We start from the raw sequence: 19,439 nt of genomic DNA, 5'->3' as shown, positions 1-19,439 counted from the left end.
GAGCCTAAACGTTGCTCTGTGTTTCTTCCCAGAGGCACCTGGCCAATGCGCAGGGCAGAACCAAGGTCCCCTTGCGGCCACAGCGCAGCGGTACGTTACACGGACGTTACAGCCACATCCACGGACCTCCCACTAAGAGGGTGTCCCTTCACCGCTGGCCCAATGCTTTCCAAACCATTCTAACCAGAACTGCCAGTTTGAGAAACAAAAAACCGTTCCCAGTACCTGTGTGGCTTCAGGTAAGTCAGATGTCAACCAAAAGCAGGCTGGACGGGCTGGTGTGTCCTGCACCACCTGTTGTGTGATTATGATGAGGGCTGCGTGGTCAGTAAGTAGAACATTAATAAATCGTATTACATACGTCCAGGGCGGGAATTTCAGTAACGACACTTCAGCAAGTAGCTGTATTACGTCTGACGTGTTCCAAGGTCAAGTGTGAGTTACAGAGACCCTGGCTCCCCGCCCCGCCCGCCCCCCATCCAGGCGTCACGTGAGCTAAAGCATCGGAACCGGCATTTCTGGCGTTTCTCAGGTGGCTTCTCATCACCGGCTCTCCAGCTCCGCCTCAGAGAGTGGGGTCTTCACCCCGCCCGCCCTGGCTCCCCTGCAGGCCCGCAGCCCGACACACGGGCCCCGCCTCTGCCTGCACCCTGACACCAGAGGGTAATCGCCGGCCTGAACCAGCCTGGACGTGCGCCTTCCCTGGCCCACGGAGGAGGCCGGTCCCAGCTCCTGCGGACAAAGAGCCCGGGGCAGCAGCCCCCGGGGGCCCCGACTTCTGGCAGGCACCCCTCCACCCGCAGCCCGGGGCAGCAGCTATGATGCAGCACGAGCTCCATGCCTCCTTGACGTTCTGTCCGCAAGGGGGCAACGTCCAGATGGCAGGGACAACGCGCCAGCCCCCCAGCTGAAGGAGGGCCCTACACCCGGCTGCTCCTGGGAGGAGTGAAGGTGCCCCAGACCTGCACCCTTGCTTCTGTGGCCACCGTGTGCTTTGAGCCCTTTCCTCCACGTGAAGTGCACAGACCGTCCAGCATTCGACGAAGAACGGACTTCATTTTAAAGATAAGTCATCGACTCCAGGAGGGACAGTGTCCAGGCAGGACACTGACGGGAAACATACAAACTGTGCACAAAGCCCAGGCCCGGGGAGTCCGTACACAACCTCAATGGGCCTGCCGGGCCTCTTCCCCAGCACCCGGAGGCCTTGGGGGGCCTTGAAGCGGGTTTAGTAGACAGATCCCCACACTTCCCGCCCAGCTGAGGATATCATGCGAATCTGTCATTTATTTTAAAAGATACAGCCGATCCCATCACTGAGCCACCATTTGTTGGAAGGAAGGTAATTCTAAGAATTCAAAAAAATCCTAGCAATCAGCTTGGGGCCTCCCCACCACCTGCCCACAGGACTCAGCCACATTCGTGGTCCCGAGCCCGAGTCGTGGCAGGGACCTGAGAGCGTGCCCACCCCTGCCCCCGGCCCCCAGAGGGAGATGGGGAGCAGGGGGTCCGCTGACTCCCAGGGCATTCCAAGGGGGGCCTTTATTTAACCAACGTCTGTCAACAAGCGCGATGCAACGAGGAAGAGAAAAACATAAGCCTTTATTAAAACACAAAAAAGACCCTCTAAGCATGAGTTTTCCTTAATTAAATAAAAAAAGGAAAAGCCTTAAGCGCCTGAACTTGATTCTGAGCTCAGCCACAGTCTGGTGACGGAAGTTCTCCCTTTTCGGACAAAACGCGTACAGGTAGGTCCCAGCCTGCCCAGGGCCGGCCTTCCTGCCGGGGTGGGGGGGGGCATCTCTCCCCTCCCCGCATCCCTCCCAGCTTCCACTCAATTTCCTACCAAAACCGTATTCAAATCTGAATTCTTTAACTATTCAAAGGGATTACATTTACCTGGAAGGAAAACATTTCCAGTAACTTTCCTGACAGCCCTGAGATGCTCAGGCTGATGCGTGTCCCACCAGCGGCCACTGGAGTGATCCGCACCCGTCACCCCCAGCTTCTGCTGCTGCCTGCAGAGCCTGGCTGCCTGCGCCCAGGAGACTCATCAACTTACAGCGCAGGAGTCTAAGCAAATATTGGAGACAGCTTATTCAAAACGGCTTAATATAGTGGACATTCATGAAAGCGTGGCTCATCTCTGAAGCCATGCCGCCTCCAGGTCCCCGGTGGGGGCAGGCGCAGAGATGGACGCCAGCGTGGGGGGTAGGGGTGCCTGGAGCCCGCGGACCGCGCCTCAGCTCCCGGTGGGTCCAGCACCCACTGCGAGCTCCATCCTCAGCTCGTGCAACAGGCCGGAGCTGGCGGAAGTATTTCCTCTGGTTCTGAAAGCTCACGGATATCAGATCATCTCTGCACAACCACCAAAAAAGTTGATCCGTGTCCTTCCACCATGGCCGACTGCATCTCAGCAGGTTCCCGACCGCTCAGACCCCTGCCCAGCGCCATCCGGGCCCTCAACGGGGACGCGGAGTGCCCTGCTGGCTGCACCCTCGCCCCGCACACGGCGGCCATCTCACCAGAGACGGTGGGAGCCACCTTGCCCCTTCCCACGTCCCCCGTCGGTCACAGACCCTGAGAAGGAGCCCGTCATGGCGACTTTTGTTTTTCATTGTACGGAACATCCCCTTCAGCATTTGCTGGGGTTGAGCCGTAGGACACGAAGCTAGAAATAGAACTGGAAGCAGCCTGGCAGCCAGGCGTCCAAACGCCCCGCCAGGCCTCCTCTCCCCAGCCGTGGGCGCTGTCCCTCACGGCAAGATTATACTTCGCAGGTAGTGGAAACAAAACAAAACACAAAACAAAAAAGACGCTCCACGCCAGGACCTTTCTGTCGGGAGCTGTTTACTGGGCAGGGCAGGAGGGCACCACCGAGGGTGGCCAGGCCCGTGGGTGACAGACAGACACAGCTCTGAGGGCACCGGTCAGCCCACTGCCTGCCAGGGAGACGATTTCCAAAGGCAACAAGCAGCCGTCCTCACAGGGGCCCCCTGCGTCCCGACGGGGTCGGGCTCCGACGCCCCAGCCTCACTGCCTTAGGTCTTCACCTTCCAGGCCCCACGTTTAAGGAATTAAAAGCACCCCGTGGCCATGAGTCGCTGTGGCCTTCCTCTGACACACACCACAGAGAATTAAAATGTCCTCTAGGACAGAGCAGCCCGCTGGTGGAAACATCTCTGGAACTTTGGGGCTGCTGAGCTGAAGGTGCAAGGGCAGTCACCTGTGCTGAGAGGCCAAGGGGCCGCCTGCGCTCCGGGTGCTGGGCCCGAGCCCTCCCCGCCTGCGCCTGGCCCCGCGCCCTCCTGCGCAGACACGCGGGCCTCTGCGGCGTCCTCGCCATCACCATCACCACTGCTGAGGAGGGAACTGAGAATAAAAACGCCCCCAAATCTTCACGTCATCACAAGATGCCCCCTGTCACACGTGAGCTGTGAAACGCCATCCTGCACAGTCAAGGTGGCGGCGAGGGACCTGCCCTCGAGGCCACTGGGAGGCCGAGGCCCGGCCCATTTCCTCCTGAGTTGCCAGGGCGACAGTCCCCAGCCCAGCGGCCAAAATAACTTAGAAAACAGGAGCCCCAGGCGGGCGGGAAGCAGGGCCACGCCCGCCGCCCGGCTGACAGCAGAGCAGCTATTTCCTGAGACCCAGAGAGAAACAGGAGGCTCTCTGCCTGCTCCCCAGAGAGGGAAGCCCAACGCCCAGCCTCCTCCCTAGAGGAGCCGGGAGCGGCCCCGGGAGGGCAAACAACACCCTGCCCAGCCCAGCCCAGGGCAGATTATTTTTAAAATGCTCTTTTCTTTCTCCCAACAAATGGTGGCTGACTGTCTATCCGCACCTGCCAAGTGCTCTGGAAATAAAGAACCCCAGGACCCACGGCCCCTCGAACACCCGGGTGCCACATGTCCCAGCGCAAGAGGTGGCGGGAGTGACAGGGTGACAGGTGAGAAGATGCCGCTCTCAACTCAGAGAAAATCGTGACAGGGACGAGGGACCCCAAGGTCAGGGCTGGCTGTGTCCTTTTGAGAAAGTGCCCACTTTTGGTTCAGTATCATTAAGGCTCTGCGTCAGCTCGCTTCACAATCGATCTCAGAATTAGTCATTCATTCATTTCTATCCAGGTTCATTCCAGAAATAATGTGAAGTCACTCCTGTCACCCATTAAGAGCTGAAGAATTTAATATAACAATGTAATCATGAACTTAATAATTAATAGTTACAATGGAATGTTAGCAACTAATAAGAACAAGAAGAAAGTACTTTATTCATAATTGCCAAAACTTGGAAGCAGCCAAGATGTCCTTTGGTAAGTTGAATGGATAAATAAACTGGGGTCCATCCAGACAAGGGAATATTATTTAGCACTAGAGCCATCAAGTCACGAAAAGACATGGAGGAGACGTAAATGTATGTTGCTAAGTGAAAGAAGCCCATCTGAAAAGGCTGAGCACTGTGTGTCCAACTACAGGACATTCTGGAAAAGACAAAACTGTGGACCCGGTGAGCAGATCAGTGGTGCCAGGGGCTGGGGGAGGGAGGGAGCTACAGGGGGAGCACAGAGGATGTTTAGGGCAGTGAAAACACTCTGTATGACCCCATGATGGTGGATACGTGTCATTACACACCTGTCCGAACCCAAAGAATGTACAACACCCAGAGTGAACCCTATGTAAACTACAGACTTTAGGTGATGATGTGTCAGTGTAGGTTCATCGACTGTAACAAAGGTACCATCTGGTGGGGATGTTGATAGTGGGGGAGACCGTCCCTGTGGGAGGAGGGGGAAATCTCTATACCTTCCACCCAATTCTGCCGTGAAGCTAACACTGTTCTCAAAAAGTCTTAATAAAAAAGAAAAAAGTATGAGTGTTTCTCACATAAATAGATAAGAAGGAATGTTTTCTATCAACTTCTTCCTAACACCCTGACAAGGGGAAGGAGCCCTTTCCACCTCTGCCCAGAGCTCTCTCCAGCTGCCCCTCCCCCAAAGCCTGGTGAATGCTGGGTCCCAGCTGCCAGCACCCCGAGGCCTTCCTGCAGGAGGCTTTAATGGGACTGTGGTCCCTGGAGGTTGGGGTGGAGGCTGTATGCTTGGCAGTGAGGCTGAAAACGCACCTTGAGAGTGTTACTCAGCTTGCTGTCGGGGGAAGCAGACATGCAAAGAGACAGGGGGAGGCCGTGAGGCCTTCCCCAACTCTGGGAGCTTCCCAAGCACCAAGCGGGCAGCAGAGCCCCTGAGGACACAGGACGAGCATGGCAGTCCCTGTCCTGGACTGGCTTTCACACCCTGAAGAGGTCAGGAGTGCGGTCCACGCATCACCAAGCCTCTCATCAAAGATATTTGCTAAATAGACTGAAAAGGGGGTTGGATACCAAGGGAGAAAGTCTTCTGATGGAAACAACCCAGGAAGCCCAGCCAGGACCTGCGCACAGACAGCCCAGCCGAACCCCAGCAAGTGCTGAAGGCCTTCAGGGCCTGTTTCTCCACTTCCGGCCCCAGATCTGTTCAGACAACGGCCTCGCTCTCCCACCCTCGCCTGCCTTGGCTCCCCCTGACCCAAAGGCCTGGAGACGGCACAGCCGAGGAAGTGGAAAAGACGAGACGTTTAGGGAGGGCAGATTCAAGCAGCCCTGACCTGGTTGGAACGTTTATTTTTTCAAAAAACGAGCAGGGGGCTTCCTGGTGGCGCAGTGGTTTTGAGTCCGCCTGCCGATGCAGGGGGCACAGGTTCGTGCCCCGGTCCGGGAAGATCCCACATGCCGCTGAGCGGCTAGGCCCGTGAGCCATGGCCGCTGAGCCTGCGCGTCCGGAGCCTGTGCTCCGCAACGGGAGAGGCCACAACAGTGAGAGGCCCACGTACCGGAAAAAAAAATACAAAAACGAGCAGGACGTTGCACTTTTAAAAGAGGAGCAGTGAATGATACGGAAAATATTATACAGTCATTGCAGAGACGGGCGCCCGCCAGTGCCAAGTGTGCTGGGCTCAGCTTCACCACTTCACCGCCACGTGGGCAGGGACAGAGAGAACATCTTGGAGACAGACACAGAAAGGGGGCCGACAGGGGGCAGAAAGACAGGTCGGGGAGAGCCAGGCTGCAAGGAGGGGGCTCTTGGTTCCCTGCACGCAGGGCGACCCCAGGCACAGACTGGGTCTTCCAGTAAAAGGGGGCGTGATCATTCAAGGGCTTATTCTTATCCAAGAGCACACACCCTGGGGGGCTGGGGGGTCCCTTTATCTTCTGTTTAAGTAGAACCTTTATTTTTGACCGAGAAGAGAAAACGAAAGAAAGGAAAGGCCCGGGGAACTTGGTGGTCCGACGTACCGGAGGCTAGTTCCATTGGAACTTTTCCTGGGGCGGGGGGCGAGGGAGGCTTCAGCGCTGAGGGCACAGGGAGCGGGCGGGCAGCCTTGGGGAGCTCGTGGCCCCCGCCCCGCCAGGACGTCCAAGTTCAGGGCCTGGCACACTGTCCCCGGGCGGGAGCGGCGCCCCGCCCTAAAGAGGAGGCCCCTCCAGCGGGAATGCGCTCAGGGCTCAGCTGGAGTGCGGCCCCGAGCCCAGCACACTTGGCCGGGGGATCTGCCGACTCCAAAGGGGCCTCCCTCGCTACCCCCGCTCGCCCCTCAACTTGACCCGCTGGGGAGGCTATGGGCGCTGCCCCCGCCCCTGGCGCCGCGGGGGGGTCGGGGACGGGAGACTGGGGGACGCCCCGGGGCAGAGGGGCGGGAGTCGCGGCGCGCCTCCGGGCTAGCCCCTCCCGCCGCGGATCCGGCCCGCCCGGCCCCGCGTCCCCTCCCTGCGCCCCGGCCCCGCGCGGACCCACCTGCGGTGGCCGCGGCGGCGCCCTCGTCGCTCTGGTTAAACTCGAAGAGGAAATCAAAGTCGAACTCCTGGTCCTCCTCCAGCCCCGTCATGTTGGGTCGGGGGTCAGAGATCAGAGGGTCAGGGTCGGGGTCCGAGGTCAGGGGTCCGGGGTCGGGGTCGGAGGTCACGGGTGGGATCGGATTCTGGGTTCGGGGTCTGGTCGGTGGTCGGGGACCTGGTTGGGGTCCCGGGTCGGGGTCCGGGGTCGGGATCTAGGCTGGAGTCGGGCGGGGTCCGGTGTCAGGAGTCAAGGCCTGGGTAGAGGTCCTGGACTGGAGTCAGGCTGGGGTCCGTGGTCGGGGTCGGGTCGGGATGCCAGGTTGGGTGGGGGTCGGGGTTAGGGGCCTGGAGGGGGTCCGGTCGGGGTCCAGGGTCGGGGCCCCGGCCGCGGGCACCTGTGGTCGAGGCGCCCGGGGCTCGGCTGCGCCCTGCGCTCGGCCGCGCGTCCTCGGGTAACGTGACTCCCGCTTGCGCCCCTCCCCCCGGCCCTCCCCCGCCGCGCCCCTCCCCCCGCTGTTTCCGGGTTTACATAAACAAGCAGCTTGCCGGCCGCCGGCTTCCGAGTTTTAAATAAACTCTCCCCGCGAGCTGGAGCGCACGCCTTTCACTGGTGTCCCGGCTCGCGGCGCCCACACCCGCGCCCGGGGCCCCCAGGAGGCTCTCGGGGTCCGCCCCCCCCCCGCGCGAGCGAGACCCCCGAGTGCCCCCCGGGTCCGCACTCGGGATACGCGTGCGCCGGGGACTGGGGGGAGGGGACACGGGGTCCAGCCACCTCCGTCCGCCCCGCCGCCCGAGCGCCCCTGCGGCCGGAGCCGGGTGGGCAGAGGCTGGGGGCGCACGAGGACGGGAGCCGGCGGTGGACCCCCGCCCGCCTGCAGTCTCACCCCGGGGAGGCGGGCACCGCGGTCGGTGCCGGCTGGCTGCACCCGGAGGCAGAGGGTCGCGAAGATCAATACCTGCGTCCCGAACTGCTGCTGACGCCGCACCAACCTACTGAACGTGCCTAGAGGGGCCTCCCCGCTGCCGGGCCCCTCGTAGGACGAGGATCAGCCCGTCTCGGTTGCTGCCGAGTTTACAACGCGCACGTCCAGCCGAAGCCCCGCGGGCTGGGCCCGGAGTAGAATTCCCTGGACCGCAGGGCTCGCTTTCAAAGGAGCAGCTTCTTCCCCAACCCGCTGCGGAAGAGCAACGAACACAGGGAACACCGTTTTCCAGATCCCAGAGCCCGAAAGAGGAAGGTGGCGGGTTGGTCGGGGCTGGGAGCGCGCTCTCCTTCGCACCTTGAGGCCGGGCTGCTGCTCACGCCTGCCGCCTTTACGCGCGGCCTGCCGCTCGCAGGCTGATGCCCAACTGGCAACCCTTCCTTTCTGGGACCCTGTTCACTTTAGTCCCTCAGATTCCTGAAACACGCATGCACACGCCTGTGCGCGCACAAGTAGCCTGCCAGCTACCCGTGAGTGACTCCAGAGCTTTCCCAGGTTGAGGGAGAGCTCGCGGGGGGTGAAACCCAAGGCCCGGACACAGAGCAGCCCATCTGCACAACATCAGTATAAAAAGCTAGGCCCGCCTGAGCACCAACTCTCCCCAGGACTTTCTCCCAGGAGTCCGTTCTAACTTCCCGAGAATCTTGGCACCCTGTGACACCAGCATCTGGAAGAGCAAGAGAATGGTGGCCGAGACGGCGGTGTGAGAGGCTGAGGATGACCCAAGTGGGGGGAGTCGAGTGGGAAAGGAGGAGGGTGCACAAGTGTCCGTTTCTGCAACTCCGCTGCTCATCAAACGAGTCCTGCTCTCTGCCCCGCAGGCCCTCTGGCCCCGTGGGGATTGCTTTTTTCGGAAGCAGATAACCTGGGAATCACGTGACCCCTCCCCCAAACCTTTTCCCTCTCATGACCCTTTCCAAATCGCTGGTTTTCTCCAGTGATAAACTATAGCTCACTTTGGCCTGATTTAGTTTCTAATAATAGTTCTATCTTTGAGATGTATGTTGGAGGGCTGTTTTGTTTTAGTTTGCTTTTTTTGCTGACCTTCAGGCAAATGGAAGTTCTGTTTTCCGTTCAGAAGCCACAACACTTCATTTTCTCTCTTTTCGAGTTTTTTTTTTTTTTTAAGTTCAGCCACCTTCTCGCCCCCACCAAAAATGTACACACAAACAACAGCCTCTACCATGTGTTTAGACTAAAACTTCTCGCTCAACTGTTCTGTCCAGGAGAAAGTGGGTTTACCCTTCCGGGTGCACCCGAGCCCCCCAGGGTCAGGACTTGGGCCTGCTTTATCCTAAGGCCAAGCTGATCCCCCACCAAGGTAACCGGATAGGGTGGCCGTTTTTTAACTGTTCCTCTTACCAGCACCCCCGTGCCTTTCGTCTTGTAAATGCTTTGGAGCTATTTGCCAATTCAGCAGACACTCCCGTCTTGATGGAAATGTTTAGCTGGCGCTTCCTGTCAGAGGCTGCCGGTGTGCACCGGGCCCAGAACTCCAGCCCTGGGTGTGATAGAGCAGCAGGGCCTTTTCTAATCTGGATTAGGAAACAACGCCGCGAAGTTTAGTGGCAGGAGAACAGCGCAGGCTTTGTTCCGTTCTGGAGAGCCCCGGGCATTCTGTGTGGAACAACCTCTGAATGGGTGGGTGGGTGTACCTACAAGGCCTGCATTTCTCTGCATTCCCCACGCAGAAGAACACGCACAGGGCCTTCCCAAACAGCAGTGCCTAGTGAGCTTTTACCAGATGCTCATGACACTGGAGGGGAGCGCTGGGGAATCCCTGAGGTTCTCAGATGGGCAACTAAAGCCCAGCCGGGCCTGCGGGGGAAGGCCAGATCCGTTCCGCCAGCCCTCAGCGAGGCAGGCGTGGACCTGCAGGCAGGGTCTCTGCCTCTCATACCCTGGGCCTGGCTATATGAAGGATTAGATCATACTTTCTGTTTAGCCTAATCCTGTAGTCCTTGTAAATACACCGATGTTTGTTTAGTCAAAGGGCATCATCACGCCTGGAGTGCTACCTCTTAGCAGGGACAGCTTCAAGTGTATTTTCTTAAGCTGGAAACATGACAAATAACCCCCCCCCCCATAGATGCCTTTTCCTCTTGTAAGAGAAAAAAGATTCTTTATTGCAGACAGACCACCGACTGTTGAAGTAAAGAAACCTAAACTTTGAAAGACCCACATTTTTAAAAAGCAGTGTTGAGAAACTTTGAAATAAGTGTCAAGGACGGAAAATCAAAATCTCGACAACGTTTAAAACTGTTTTTAACAGTAAGAGCTTGTCCTGTAAACGTTACCTGCTGTTTACATTTAAACATTTTCTAAATTGGGATGAAATGGTGAGAAACATAAGATACATCTTCCTCCCTTGATGAAAATACATAGAAATAACATAAGACATCAAGACACTGACCCCATACCGATTTTCTTATATTGAATGTATGGTCTTGAGCTCATGTTTGCTAAAGATAAGGAAGTTCTCCCGAGCTGGCAGTGTTTGAAAACTGCAGTTGTAACGCACAAGAGGCCGTCCCATTTATTAGACTCGTGCAGGAGACGGTAGCATTTACTTCCTAGCGCTCCCCACAAGGGTGTCTGCCCTACAAAGTATGAGTACTCATCATGCATTGGCAGGCTAGGCAGTTTTCTTTCTTTTTCTTTTCTTTTTTTTTTGTGGTACGCGGGCCTCTCACTGTTATGGCCTCTCCCGTTGCGGAGCACAGGCTCCGGACGCGCGGGCTCAGCGGCCATGGCTCACAGGCCTAGCTGATCCGCGGCATGTGGGATCTTCCCGGACCCGGGCACGAACCCGTGTCCCCTGCATCGGCAGGCAGACTCTCAACCACTGCGCCACCAGGGAAGCCCTAGGCAGTTTTCTTAAAATAATTTAGACGAAGTACTTCAGGGTTGATATGGCATTTGGAAAGGTGTCTCCCAGTTTCCATCGTGGTCCCTGACTAGGATGCTAGTCACCCCTTTCGGAGGCTATCTTCAGACACCTTCAGGAACGCTGTAGGAACTCTGGGCTGCTTTGGTCAGGGGTGGGAGGGGTGTTGAGAGGGTGCGGGTGAGGGGACTGTGGATCTAAGACCGCACGCAGGAGGGTCGCAAGCGCACTGTCAGTAGTGGCGGCCTCGCCATCACCAGCCTTGAGGGCAGGGCAGACACTTATGCCATCTTCGTGACTATGAACAAGTGGCTTGAAACTCGGAGGTCTCTTTTCAAACTGTCCTGGAACATCTACGGTTGGAACTCTCAAGTCTCTAAGATTGCAAACTGTCTTGAATCAGGGGCTGTGCCCGACCGCTCCTTTGATGGCTTTTAGTCCTGCGAGTCGAGCCACCGGCGGGGCAGCGCCACACAGAGCGGTTCGCGGGGCCCAGCGCCTGGAAAGAATCTGCCACCGACTCAGCTCGTGGAGGGGCGCAGAACACCGCCCCCCCCGCAACCTCATTGTACCGCTTGTCTTCCTGAGGCCTTGCCCCACGGGGGAAGAAACCGGCCATCCCTCTTTCCCAGAGAAACCTCGCTGCTTTCCAAAGTGTCCTTCCTTCGTGGTTCTGACGGCCCTAACCTTGCCCCGTCCCCCAGCCGCCTGCATTTGAACTGAGTTTTTACAGCCGGAGCAGCCGCGAGGCTGCACCAGCGAAGGCCAAGTGCGCGCACTCAGCGCTAGAGAAGAGGAGACACCTATTGGCAAGAAGGCGCGCTCGAAATCAGGGCTGCTCTGGGGAAACACCAGGGGGACACCGCTTCCCAATCTGTGCAGCGCGCCCGCCGCGCGCCCGGCCGCCCGCGCCCCTCTCTGCGCGCGGACCCTGGACCGGCCTGCTCGCCCCTCCGCGGGCCGGGACCCCGCCGGGCGTGGGTCGGACGGGCGCGGGCCGCACGGGCGCCGGGCTCAGGGCGCGGGGCCGGGGGCCCCCGGGGGCCGCGGCGGGGGTCTGCAGCCGCTCCGGCTTACCTTCCTCTGCCGACTTCATGGTGCCGCCGGCGGGCGCAGAGGGCCCCAAAGTTTCTCCGCTCCCGCAGACTGCAGCCGGAGGGCCGAGTGGAAACTTGGAAGGGACTGGAAAACTGGTACTTGGCATCCACGCGGCGGCGGCGGCGGCGGCGGCGGCGGCGGGAGGAGCGGGAGGAGGAGCGGGCGTCTTGCGCCGCCGCGCGGGGCCGGGTCTCCCGAGGAAGGACGCCTCTCCTCCGGCGGACGCGCGCCGGCCCGGGCTTAGCGCCGCGCGCCCCAGAGAAGCGTTGTGAGGGGCGTGTGCGCGCGTGGCGGGGCCGGACTGCGGCGGCCCCGGGAGCCCTTCAGGCTGACGGGCGGCGGGGGCTCGGAGGTGTGCGCCCGCGCCCCGGTCCCCGCGCCCGGCCGCCCTCCCCGGCGCGGTGACTGACTGTGCCGGCAAGTTCGGAGCCTCTGAGTCTCGCTCTGACGCAGGGCCGCGCTCTGCCTCCTGCCTTTTTAAAGCTGGAAAACACCTCCCCCGCCTCCCCGCCGGCCCGGCCGCTCCCGCGCCCCCTCCCTGCCGTGACATCACGCCCCCGCCCGCCCGAGCCAGCGTTGGGCCCGGGGGACCAGCGGCCGAGCGCCCGCCCCTCCCCGCGCCGGGTAGCCGCTCGCCCGGCCCGCGGGGCGCCCGCGGGGCGCAAGGGGGGCGGGCGGGGGCGCACCCGGCGCACGGCCCGGCCCGGACGCCTGGGTCCACGCGGGTGTCCTGAGAAAGCCACACTCTGCTTTAATGAGGGGGCGGGGAGGGGGCCCGGAGACGACGGGGGTGCCGAGAGGGCCCTGCATGCTGAAGTCATTATGTAAAATCGCAGGCTTTCCCTGCTGTGGAAATTTGGAAAAGCGCTTCCACTGGCAGGCCCGAGAAAGGAAATTCCCATCCCGCTAAATTACTAACAGATTGCACGGCAGTCCCGGGACGTGGAGTTATTGTCATTTTTCTTCTGTAAATATCTGAGCGACCCAGATTGCCTGTTGCACGGCTGGCTGGGGGAAGGGGGGGTGTTGGAGAACCGCGAGCCCCTCCCCGGGCTCCCAGCCGCCGGCCCCCGGCCCGCCCCAGAGGGCCAGGGGCGGTTTACGGGCGCGACTTCGGGGTTTCTAACCGACGGGGGCTGGTCTGAGAACCGAGAGCCGGCGCTCGGGGAAACCTCTCCAACCGGCCCGTTTCACTTTACACTTTCCTCTTTCAGACCCTGCTGCTTCTCCTCGGCGCGGCTCAGCGGCCAAAACGGGACCGTAGTTTCGTGTTGGCCTTGGATGGAAGGGACTGGAGTGTTTGTTCGGGCGGTTAAAATGTCTGGTGTATAACAATCATAAATCTATTGCACGACACCCTATGTGGTTTAAAATAAACCCAAAGCAAAAGACTTGTCTGCCGCGGGGACCAGGAGGCCTGCAGGTCGCGCGGGTGGGCACCCTCAACGACTCCACGCCCGGGACCTGGAGAAAGTGAGGTGCGACATTTGACCCCCATCTGTGTGTTTCGCTGCCCCTCGGGCGCGATATTAAACAGTAAGAAGGTGCCCGGCGGGGGCGATACCCGCGTCACCGCTGCCGGGTATCGGTTCATCCCAGCGGCGTCGACCGGACAGGACTGAAATCCCTTCTTCCGGCGCAGGTCTCCCCTCGGGTGTCTGGTGGGTGTCAGGACACTTTTCGGGTGCCACTACCTGTGGGTCTGCTCCCACCGCGAGAACCGGGCCTGGCACGCGCCTTATGCCCCAGGCAAAGGGAGGGGGGACCCCGCGTGGACACCGGGGCTGGGGGTGGGGGACCCCACGAGGAGGCTGGGGGCCTAAGAGGGGGACCTCGCGAGTATGCTGAGGCTCGAGGGAGTCGCCAGGACACCGAGGCTGGAGGGACCCCGTGAGGACGACGAGGCTGGGGGGGCACCCCGCAAGGATGCTGGACGCGGGGCGGGGGCGGAGGGGCCGGGGCGTGCAACAGAGCCGGAAGCCGCCAGGGGGCGCTAGTGTCGGGCCGCCCACGCCCCTCCCTCGCCCCTCCCTTTAAAATGATCTGGCCGCTGTACGTCCTGGTGTCCCCAGACCCGGGTGCCAGGGTTCTGCCAGAAGAGTTTGCGTGGAGAGGTCCCGCCCCACTACCGGGACGGGCCAGGAGGAGGGGACCGAGTCCTTGCGGGGGGCGAAGGGGGTTGTGGAAAGTTGTATTAAAGACTGACTCTCACCCCCTCCCGTCCGCCCCTCTCGCGCTTCCACACGCGCGCGGGACCGTCTCCCGGTCCTGGAGCCCGCGGGACCCCCTGGGGGCGGGGGCGCCCCTGGGCTGCAGAGGGGCCGAGCTGGGGGCTGTTGGCCGCCACCGCCCCTCCTCCTCTTCCTCCAATAAATAATTTTCACTCCATCCAGAAAAGCTCTTTTCCTGTCTGCTCTCAACGCGCCCCTTATTCCCCCGCCCGGGTGACGGAATCCCCGTCTGTTTCCCTCTGTTTAATTCCGTTGCCGGGACCACGGTGGCCGCGCGCCAGGGCGCAGGGAGTTCCGGGGGCAGCGGCGCGGCTCTGCGGCCAGCGCGCCCCCGTGTCCGCCTCGGGCCGGTCCTGCGGCCACCGCGGGACCACGGGCCTCCGTCCCCGCGACCGCGGCCCCCCGCGCTCCCCTTCCGCCTCTCCGGCTCCTCCGGCCTCCTCTCGAAGTGTGTTTATAGCTGCTACTAGGAGAGACGTTACATGGATTTTATTTTAAGGATGGGTGATGACTAACGAAGTTAAAAGGAGCTTAGGACAGAAAACAAGACTATTTTTAGATTACTGTTGTTTCTGTGGATTATTGGGGCAAATACACCCAAAGAAGCTTACCATTTTCAAAGTCCCTTTGGATGCCAAATCCTTTCTCTTGGAGCACACTTGAGTAATTCATCCACCCTGCCCAATATTTTCTATAGACTCTGCAGTCGCCGTTGCTCGGGCTTTTGTGTTGAAGCACAACCGCTATGGAGACGCCACCCTCAGTGACGTGGGCGGTCCGGGACCCGGTCAGGAGGCCCTGGGAAGCCCCGGCCTGGCTGGAGCTGCCCTGAAGGGGATGCTCTGTCCCCACCCCGGGAGCCCCGCTGGGGACCGTCTGTCCCACCTGGCCTGGGGCTTTCCAGCCTCCAGGGCGGCAGCTTCCGGGCACACACTGCACTGGCAGGGCTCCTGGGCAGGTGCTGGGCCACGGCCCACCCTTCCTGTTCCTCAGTCGCACACCCAGGTGCCACTTCTTGATGGTGAAAATCACCTCAAACGTCTGCGGGTTGGACGTGCATGCGTTGTGCTCGCCAGGTCCACATGGTGAGCCCGGCAGTGGCCAGCTTCACGTTCTCCCATTTGGAAACACTCTGGGCATCTGAATCCTCTGCAAGGGGCAGGTGTGCGTTCTTCCTGCAGCACTTTCTGGGCAGCCAGCAAGAAGCACATGGACTGAACAGAGGTGCTGGCAGGTATGCTTGGGTACAGGGGCAGCGAGCCAGAGGGTGGAGACTGGCATGAAGTTAAAAATCAGAATTATGAAGAGGGTATTTACTTCTAAGTAAACTTAGCTGAGGTTGTTTTTAAAAAGCCAATGGCAGTACATCTCCAGGTCGTGGCTGAAGTAGAGAAAGATGGGGCTGCACACCTGTGTCGGCCCCCCCAGACGTCCCTCTTTGGTCTGAGGTGTCCTTAGAGGTCCATGGATTTAGGGTTTGGAAGTTTACACTGTGCTTTTACTTGTGAAATCGCTTTTAACCCACCCCTCTTCCCTGGAACAGTGCAGGGGCCTTCGTCTCCCAAGCACGCACTCCAGGCACCACCACCGGGTCTAAAGCCTCAGTTATCAGTCGGTCAACTCCCCTAAGCACAGCTCTCAGCGAGGCTCCTGCTGTCCTCCACCCTCCCCCACCTCACTGCCACCCACCCTGAGTCTCAGCCTCACCCCCGCCAATGCCCAGAGCCCTCCTCCAGTCCACCCGCCCCCCCCCCGGTCCTTATCACCCGTCTGCTACGTCTTTGCCCACCTCCGTAGCCCCTCGCGTTGCCGTCCAGTGTGCTGCCCTTGGGCGGCCCGAGTCTGTGCTTTATAGCCTAGAACACCCTCCCTGGAGAATGTTCCACGTGACCTTGAGAGGAATGTGTGTCCCGCTGTGGCGGGTGGCATGTCCTAAGCACGTTTGGCAGGCCTCGTTGCTTCACGGTGTGGCTCAGGCCTGCTGTTTCCTGGTGGGTCTTCCGTCTGGTTGTGACACCCATTATCGAAAGTGGGGTATTGACGTCTCCACCTATTGCTGTAGGACCGTCTATTTCTCCCTTCCTTCCATCAGCTTTTGCTTCATATATTTTGGAGCTCGGTTGTTAGATGCACATATGTTTCTAATTGTTATGTCTTCCTGACGGATTGGCCCTGTTATCATTACGAAACACCCTCTTTATTTGTAATAACACTTGTGTTAAAACCTATTTTGTCTGACATCAGTGCAGCCATTCCGGCTTTCCCGTACTTGTTCTTTGCATAGTATATATTTCCACCCCTTTAGTCTATTCGTGCCCTTGAATCTAAAGTGTGCCTCTTATAGCCAGCTGCAAGTTGGATTACCTTTTTTTGGTCCAGTTTGACAATCTCTGCCTTTTTATCAGCTTGTTAAATTCATCCACACTTAATGTTATCATTGGATTTATATCTGCCATTTCATTTTTCCTGTTTCCTATTTTTCTCACATCTGTTTTGTTCCTCTATTCTTCCTTTATTGCTTTCTTTATGTTAAGTGAATGTCGTCTAATGTAGCATTATGAATTCCTTAATGATTTTTACCCTTTTTTTTTTTCGGTACGGGGCCTCTCACTGTTGTGGCCTCTCCCGTTTTGGAGCAGACTCTGGACGTGCAGGCTCAGCGGCCATGGCTCACGGGCCCAGCCGCTCCGCGGCATGTGGGATCTTCCCGGACCGGGGCACGAACCTGTGTCCCCTGCATCAGCAGGCGGACTCTCAACCACTGCGCCACCAGGGAAGCCTGATTTTTACCCTTTTTAAAGTTATTTCCTTAGTGGTTGTTCTAGGGTTTACCACTTACATTTTAACATCACAATCAGGTTCAGATTTATACTAGCTTAATTCCAGTGATATACATAAACATTAATCTTATGTGGGTTTATTCCTTTTTCCCCTTTTTATGGCATTATGTTACTTAAATGACCAATAGTCATGCTGCAAACTCAGCGGGCCTCTGGAATCGTGCTTCCTTTACCACCTGTAGTCAATTCCTCCAGCCCAGCTCGGCCCCACCCACTTCCTTGGTACTGTTATTGATGAAAATATTACACATGTATTACATTTCCACTAATTATAGGCCTGACATTACATTATATCTATATAATTTTATACAATTGCTTTTTAAATCAGTTATTAGAACAAAGGAGGAAAATATACATTTGTACTGCTTTATAAAATTACCTGCTTACCCTTAACAGCACTCTGTTTTTCTTCATGTGGATTCAGTTTCCGTCTGGGGTCACGTGCTTTCAGCCTGAAGAACTTCCTTTACTTCTTGTAAGGTGCATCTGCCAGCAGCCACTTCTCAGTTTTTGTGTATCTGGGAAGATCTTCATTTCACCCTCAGTTTTGAAAGCTAGGTTTGCTGAGTATGGGATTCTTGGTTGACAGTTTCTTTTTTTCCGTGGAGCACTTCGGATGTGTTAGCCACTGCCTTCTGGCCTGCGGTGTCTCTGCAGAAGGCCAGTCTCATTTGGGGTCAGTCCTACTGGGGGCCCCTTGAAAGGGACATCCTCCTCCTCTTGCTGCCTTCAGGATGCTCTCCTCGCCTTTGATTCTCAGCGCCTTCACTGTGATGCAGGCCTCTCCTGGCATGGAACCACCCTCACAAGCTGGGGCGAGGGCTCTGGGGTCCCGGCCTTCTCAAGGTACAGCCTCCATTCCACTGCAGGGGTGGGGGCTGAGTGGGAGCAGGTGCCCCTCTTCCCAGCCGCACTCCCTGGGGACTCAGCCCACGGGGACAGGGAGCCCCGCGTTGGTGGCTGCAGCCTCCAAACTGGAGCGCCCTCCCCGCTGAGCTGGGACGCTGCGGCAGTCTTGGTTCAAACACCAAAGACTCTCCTTTTCAAAGCAGTTTCCGTAGATTTTCTTGAACAGATGTTTCATTCGCCATTGTCCTTAGGAGCATTTACAGAGGCTTTAAATGGTTGTTTTCTTTTAGATGATTTTCTCCGTTTTCACTGTGAAGCAGGTCAGCTGAGCTCACGCTCGCAGGGCAGAGGCTGACGTGGAGTCTGCATTCCAGTCCCGCGCTGCACCCACGGGAGCCCTCATCAAGGTTTTCACCTCGTGGGCTGTGGTGAGGGTTAAAGGAGGCCCCGCCCGCTCGCCTCGGTGACCAGCCCCCGGCCGCTCAATGAATGTCATGATCATCTCAGAGTCAAACTGTCCTGGGCTGGACTGCGTCGTCCAAGGATGCGCTGGAGCCCTGACCCCTGGTACCCATGAGTGGACCGTATGTGGAAACAGGGTCCTTGCAGATGGGATCAGTGAAGAGGAGGTCACTAGGTGGCCTGACCCAACGTGGCTGTTGTCCTCATGAGAGGAGAAGGTGACGGGGCAGCGACACGGGAGTGACCCTGAGGACACCGGCACCACGGGCCCCTGGGAGAGGCGGGAGGACCCTCCCCTGGAGCCTAGGAGGGAGCGCGGCCCGGCCGGTGCCCTGGCCCTGCACTTCCGGGGCTGTGAGACAATATCATTCTGTCAGTTTGAGGCCCCAGTTCGTGGTCCTTTGCTGGGCGGCTCCAGGGAACCAACTCAAAGGCCGGGTGGTGTGTATTTCCTTCCGGGGGCCCAGGCCACGTCATGTCCTGCTGTCCCCCTCCCTCGGGTGCCCGGGAGGTGCCCACCCAGTGCTCCCTCCAAAGGACCCACCGAGGAGCCTGGCTGACAGCCCGCTGGGGACACGCCTGATCCACTGAGGCCACCACTGCCGGGATGGCGGCCATGGTGCCACCCCAGGCCCCTCTTCTCCCCACGGTACCCTCGTCAGGCAACTTCGCCCGGGGACCCCTCTGTGTGGGTCGTGGGCTGCCCTGCTCCCCTTGGGACTCAGGCCTGGTGCTTCTGCAGCTCCTGGGGGCCGTGGGAAGCCGTGCCCACTGGGCCCTCGAGGAAGGCGCGGCCAGAGGCGGATTCCTGGGCGGTTTGATCACCTGGATCCAGAGGCACTTGAAAGCCCAACTCTGAGTTCCTCACGCGGGGAGGAGACCCCTTCCCTCTCTCGCTGCCTCCATCTATTTTGCTGTGGGATTCGGCCTCAGCTAGAACCCCAGGTCACATAGGAGCCACCGCTGGCACCCAGGGTCTGGCCCTGCTCTGCAAGGCCCGAGAGGGACCGGCAGCTTCGGGGCGGATGCAGAAAGATGGGTGAGGGCGGAGGCTGCGAGTCCTCGAGCTTCACCTCGGTTCTCCTGGGGAATCCTGCTCGATCGAGCTCCCCCTGCCCTGAGCCCCGGGCGGCTGCCTCGCACCCTCCCTGCCAGCCTCGGGCCAGCTGCGGGCTTGGTGAGCCCTGTCCTCTATTTCTGAGAAGTCGGAGGGTGTGCGGAA

The 19,439-nt window shown here is 59.0% G+C and overlaps 1 protein-coding gene across 5 annotated transcripts in view; it reads right to left on the bottom strand.

Annotated features, from left to right (window-relative positions):
• The window catches only part of NFATC1 (nuclear factor of activated T cells 1), a 101,884-nt gene extending 89,618 nt beyond the window's left edge, over positions 1–12,266 (bottom strand). For 3 of the 5 annotated variants that reach the window (XM_081252764.1, XM_081252767.1, XM_081252766.1), the window contains exon 1: positions 11,815–12,266. In XM_081252764.1, the coding sequence (XP_081108890.1) occupies positions 11,815–11,941 (127 nt within the window). In that variant the 5' untranslated portion in view covers positions 11,942–12,266. Of the gene's footprint in view, positions 1–6,826; positions 7,306–11,814 lie in introns of those variants that run through there. The other 2 variants (XM_081252765.1, XM_081252768.1) reach the window with 1 other exon arrangement.
• Positions 12,267–19,439: the final 7,173 nt, after the last annotated feature.

This window comes from Mesoplodon bidens (genome assembly GCF_964165515.1).
Source record: "Mesoplodon bidens genome assembly, chromosome: 13".
Lineage (NCBI taxonomy): Eukaryota > Metazoa > Chordata > Mammalia > Artiodactyla > Ziphiidae > Mesoplodon > Mesoplodon bidens.
Note: the sequence above shows the minus strand (reverse complement) of the source record. Positions and strands in the feature narration are given on the sequence as shown.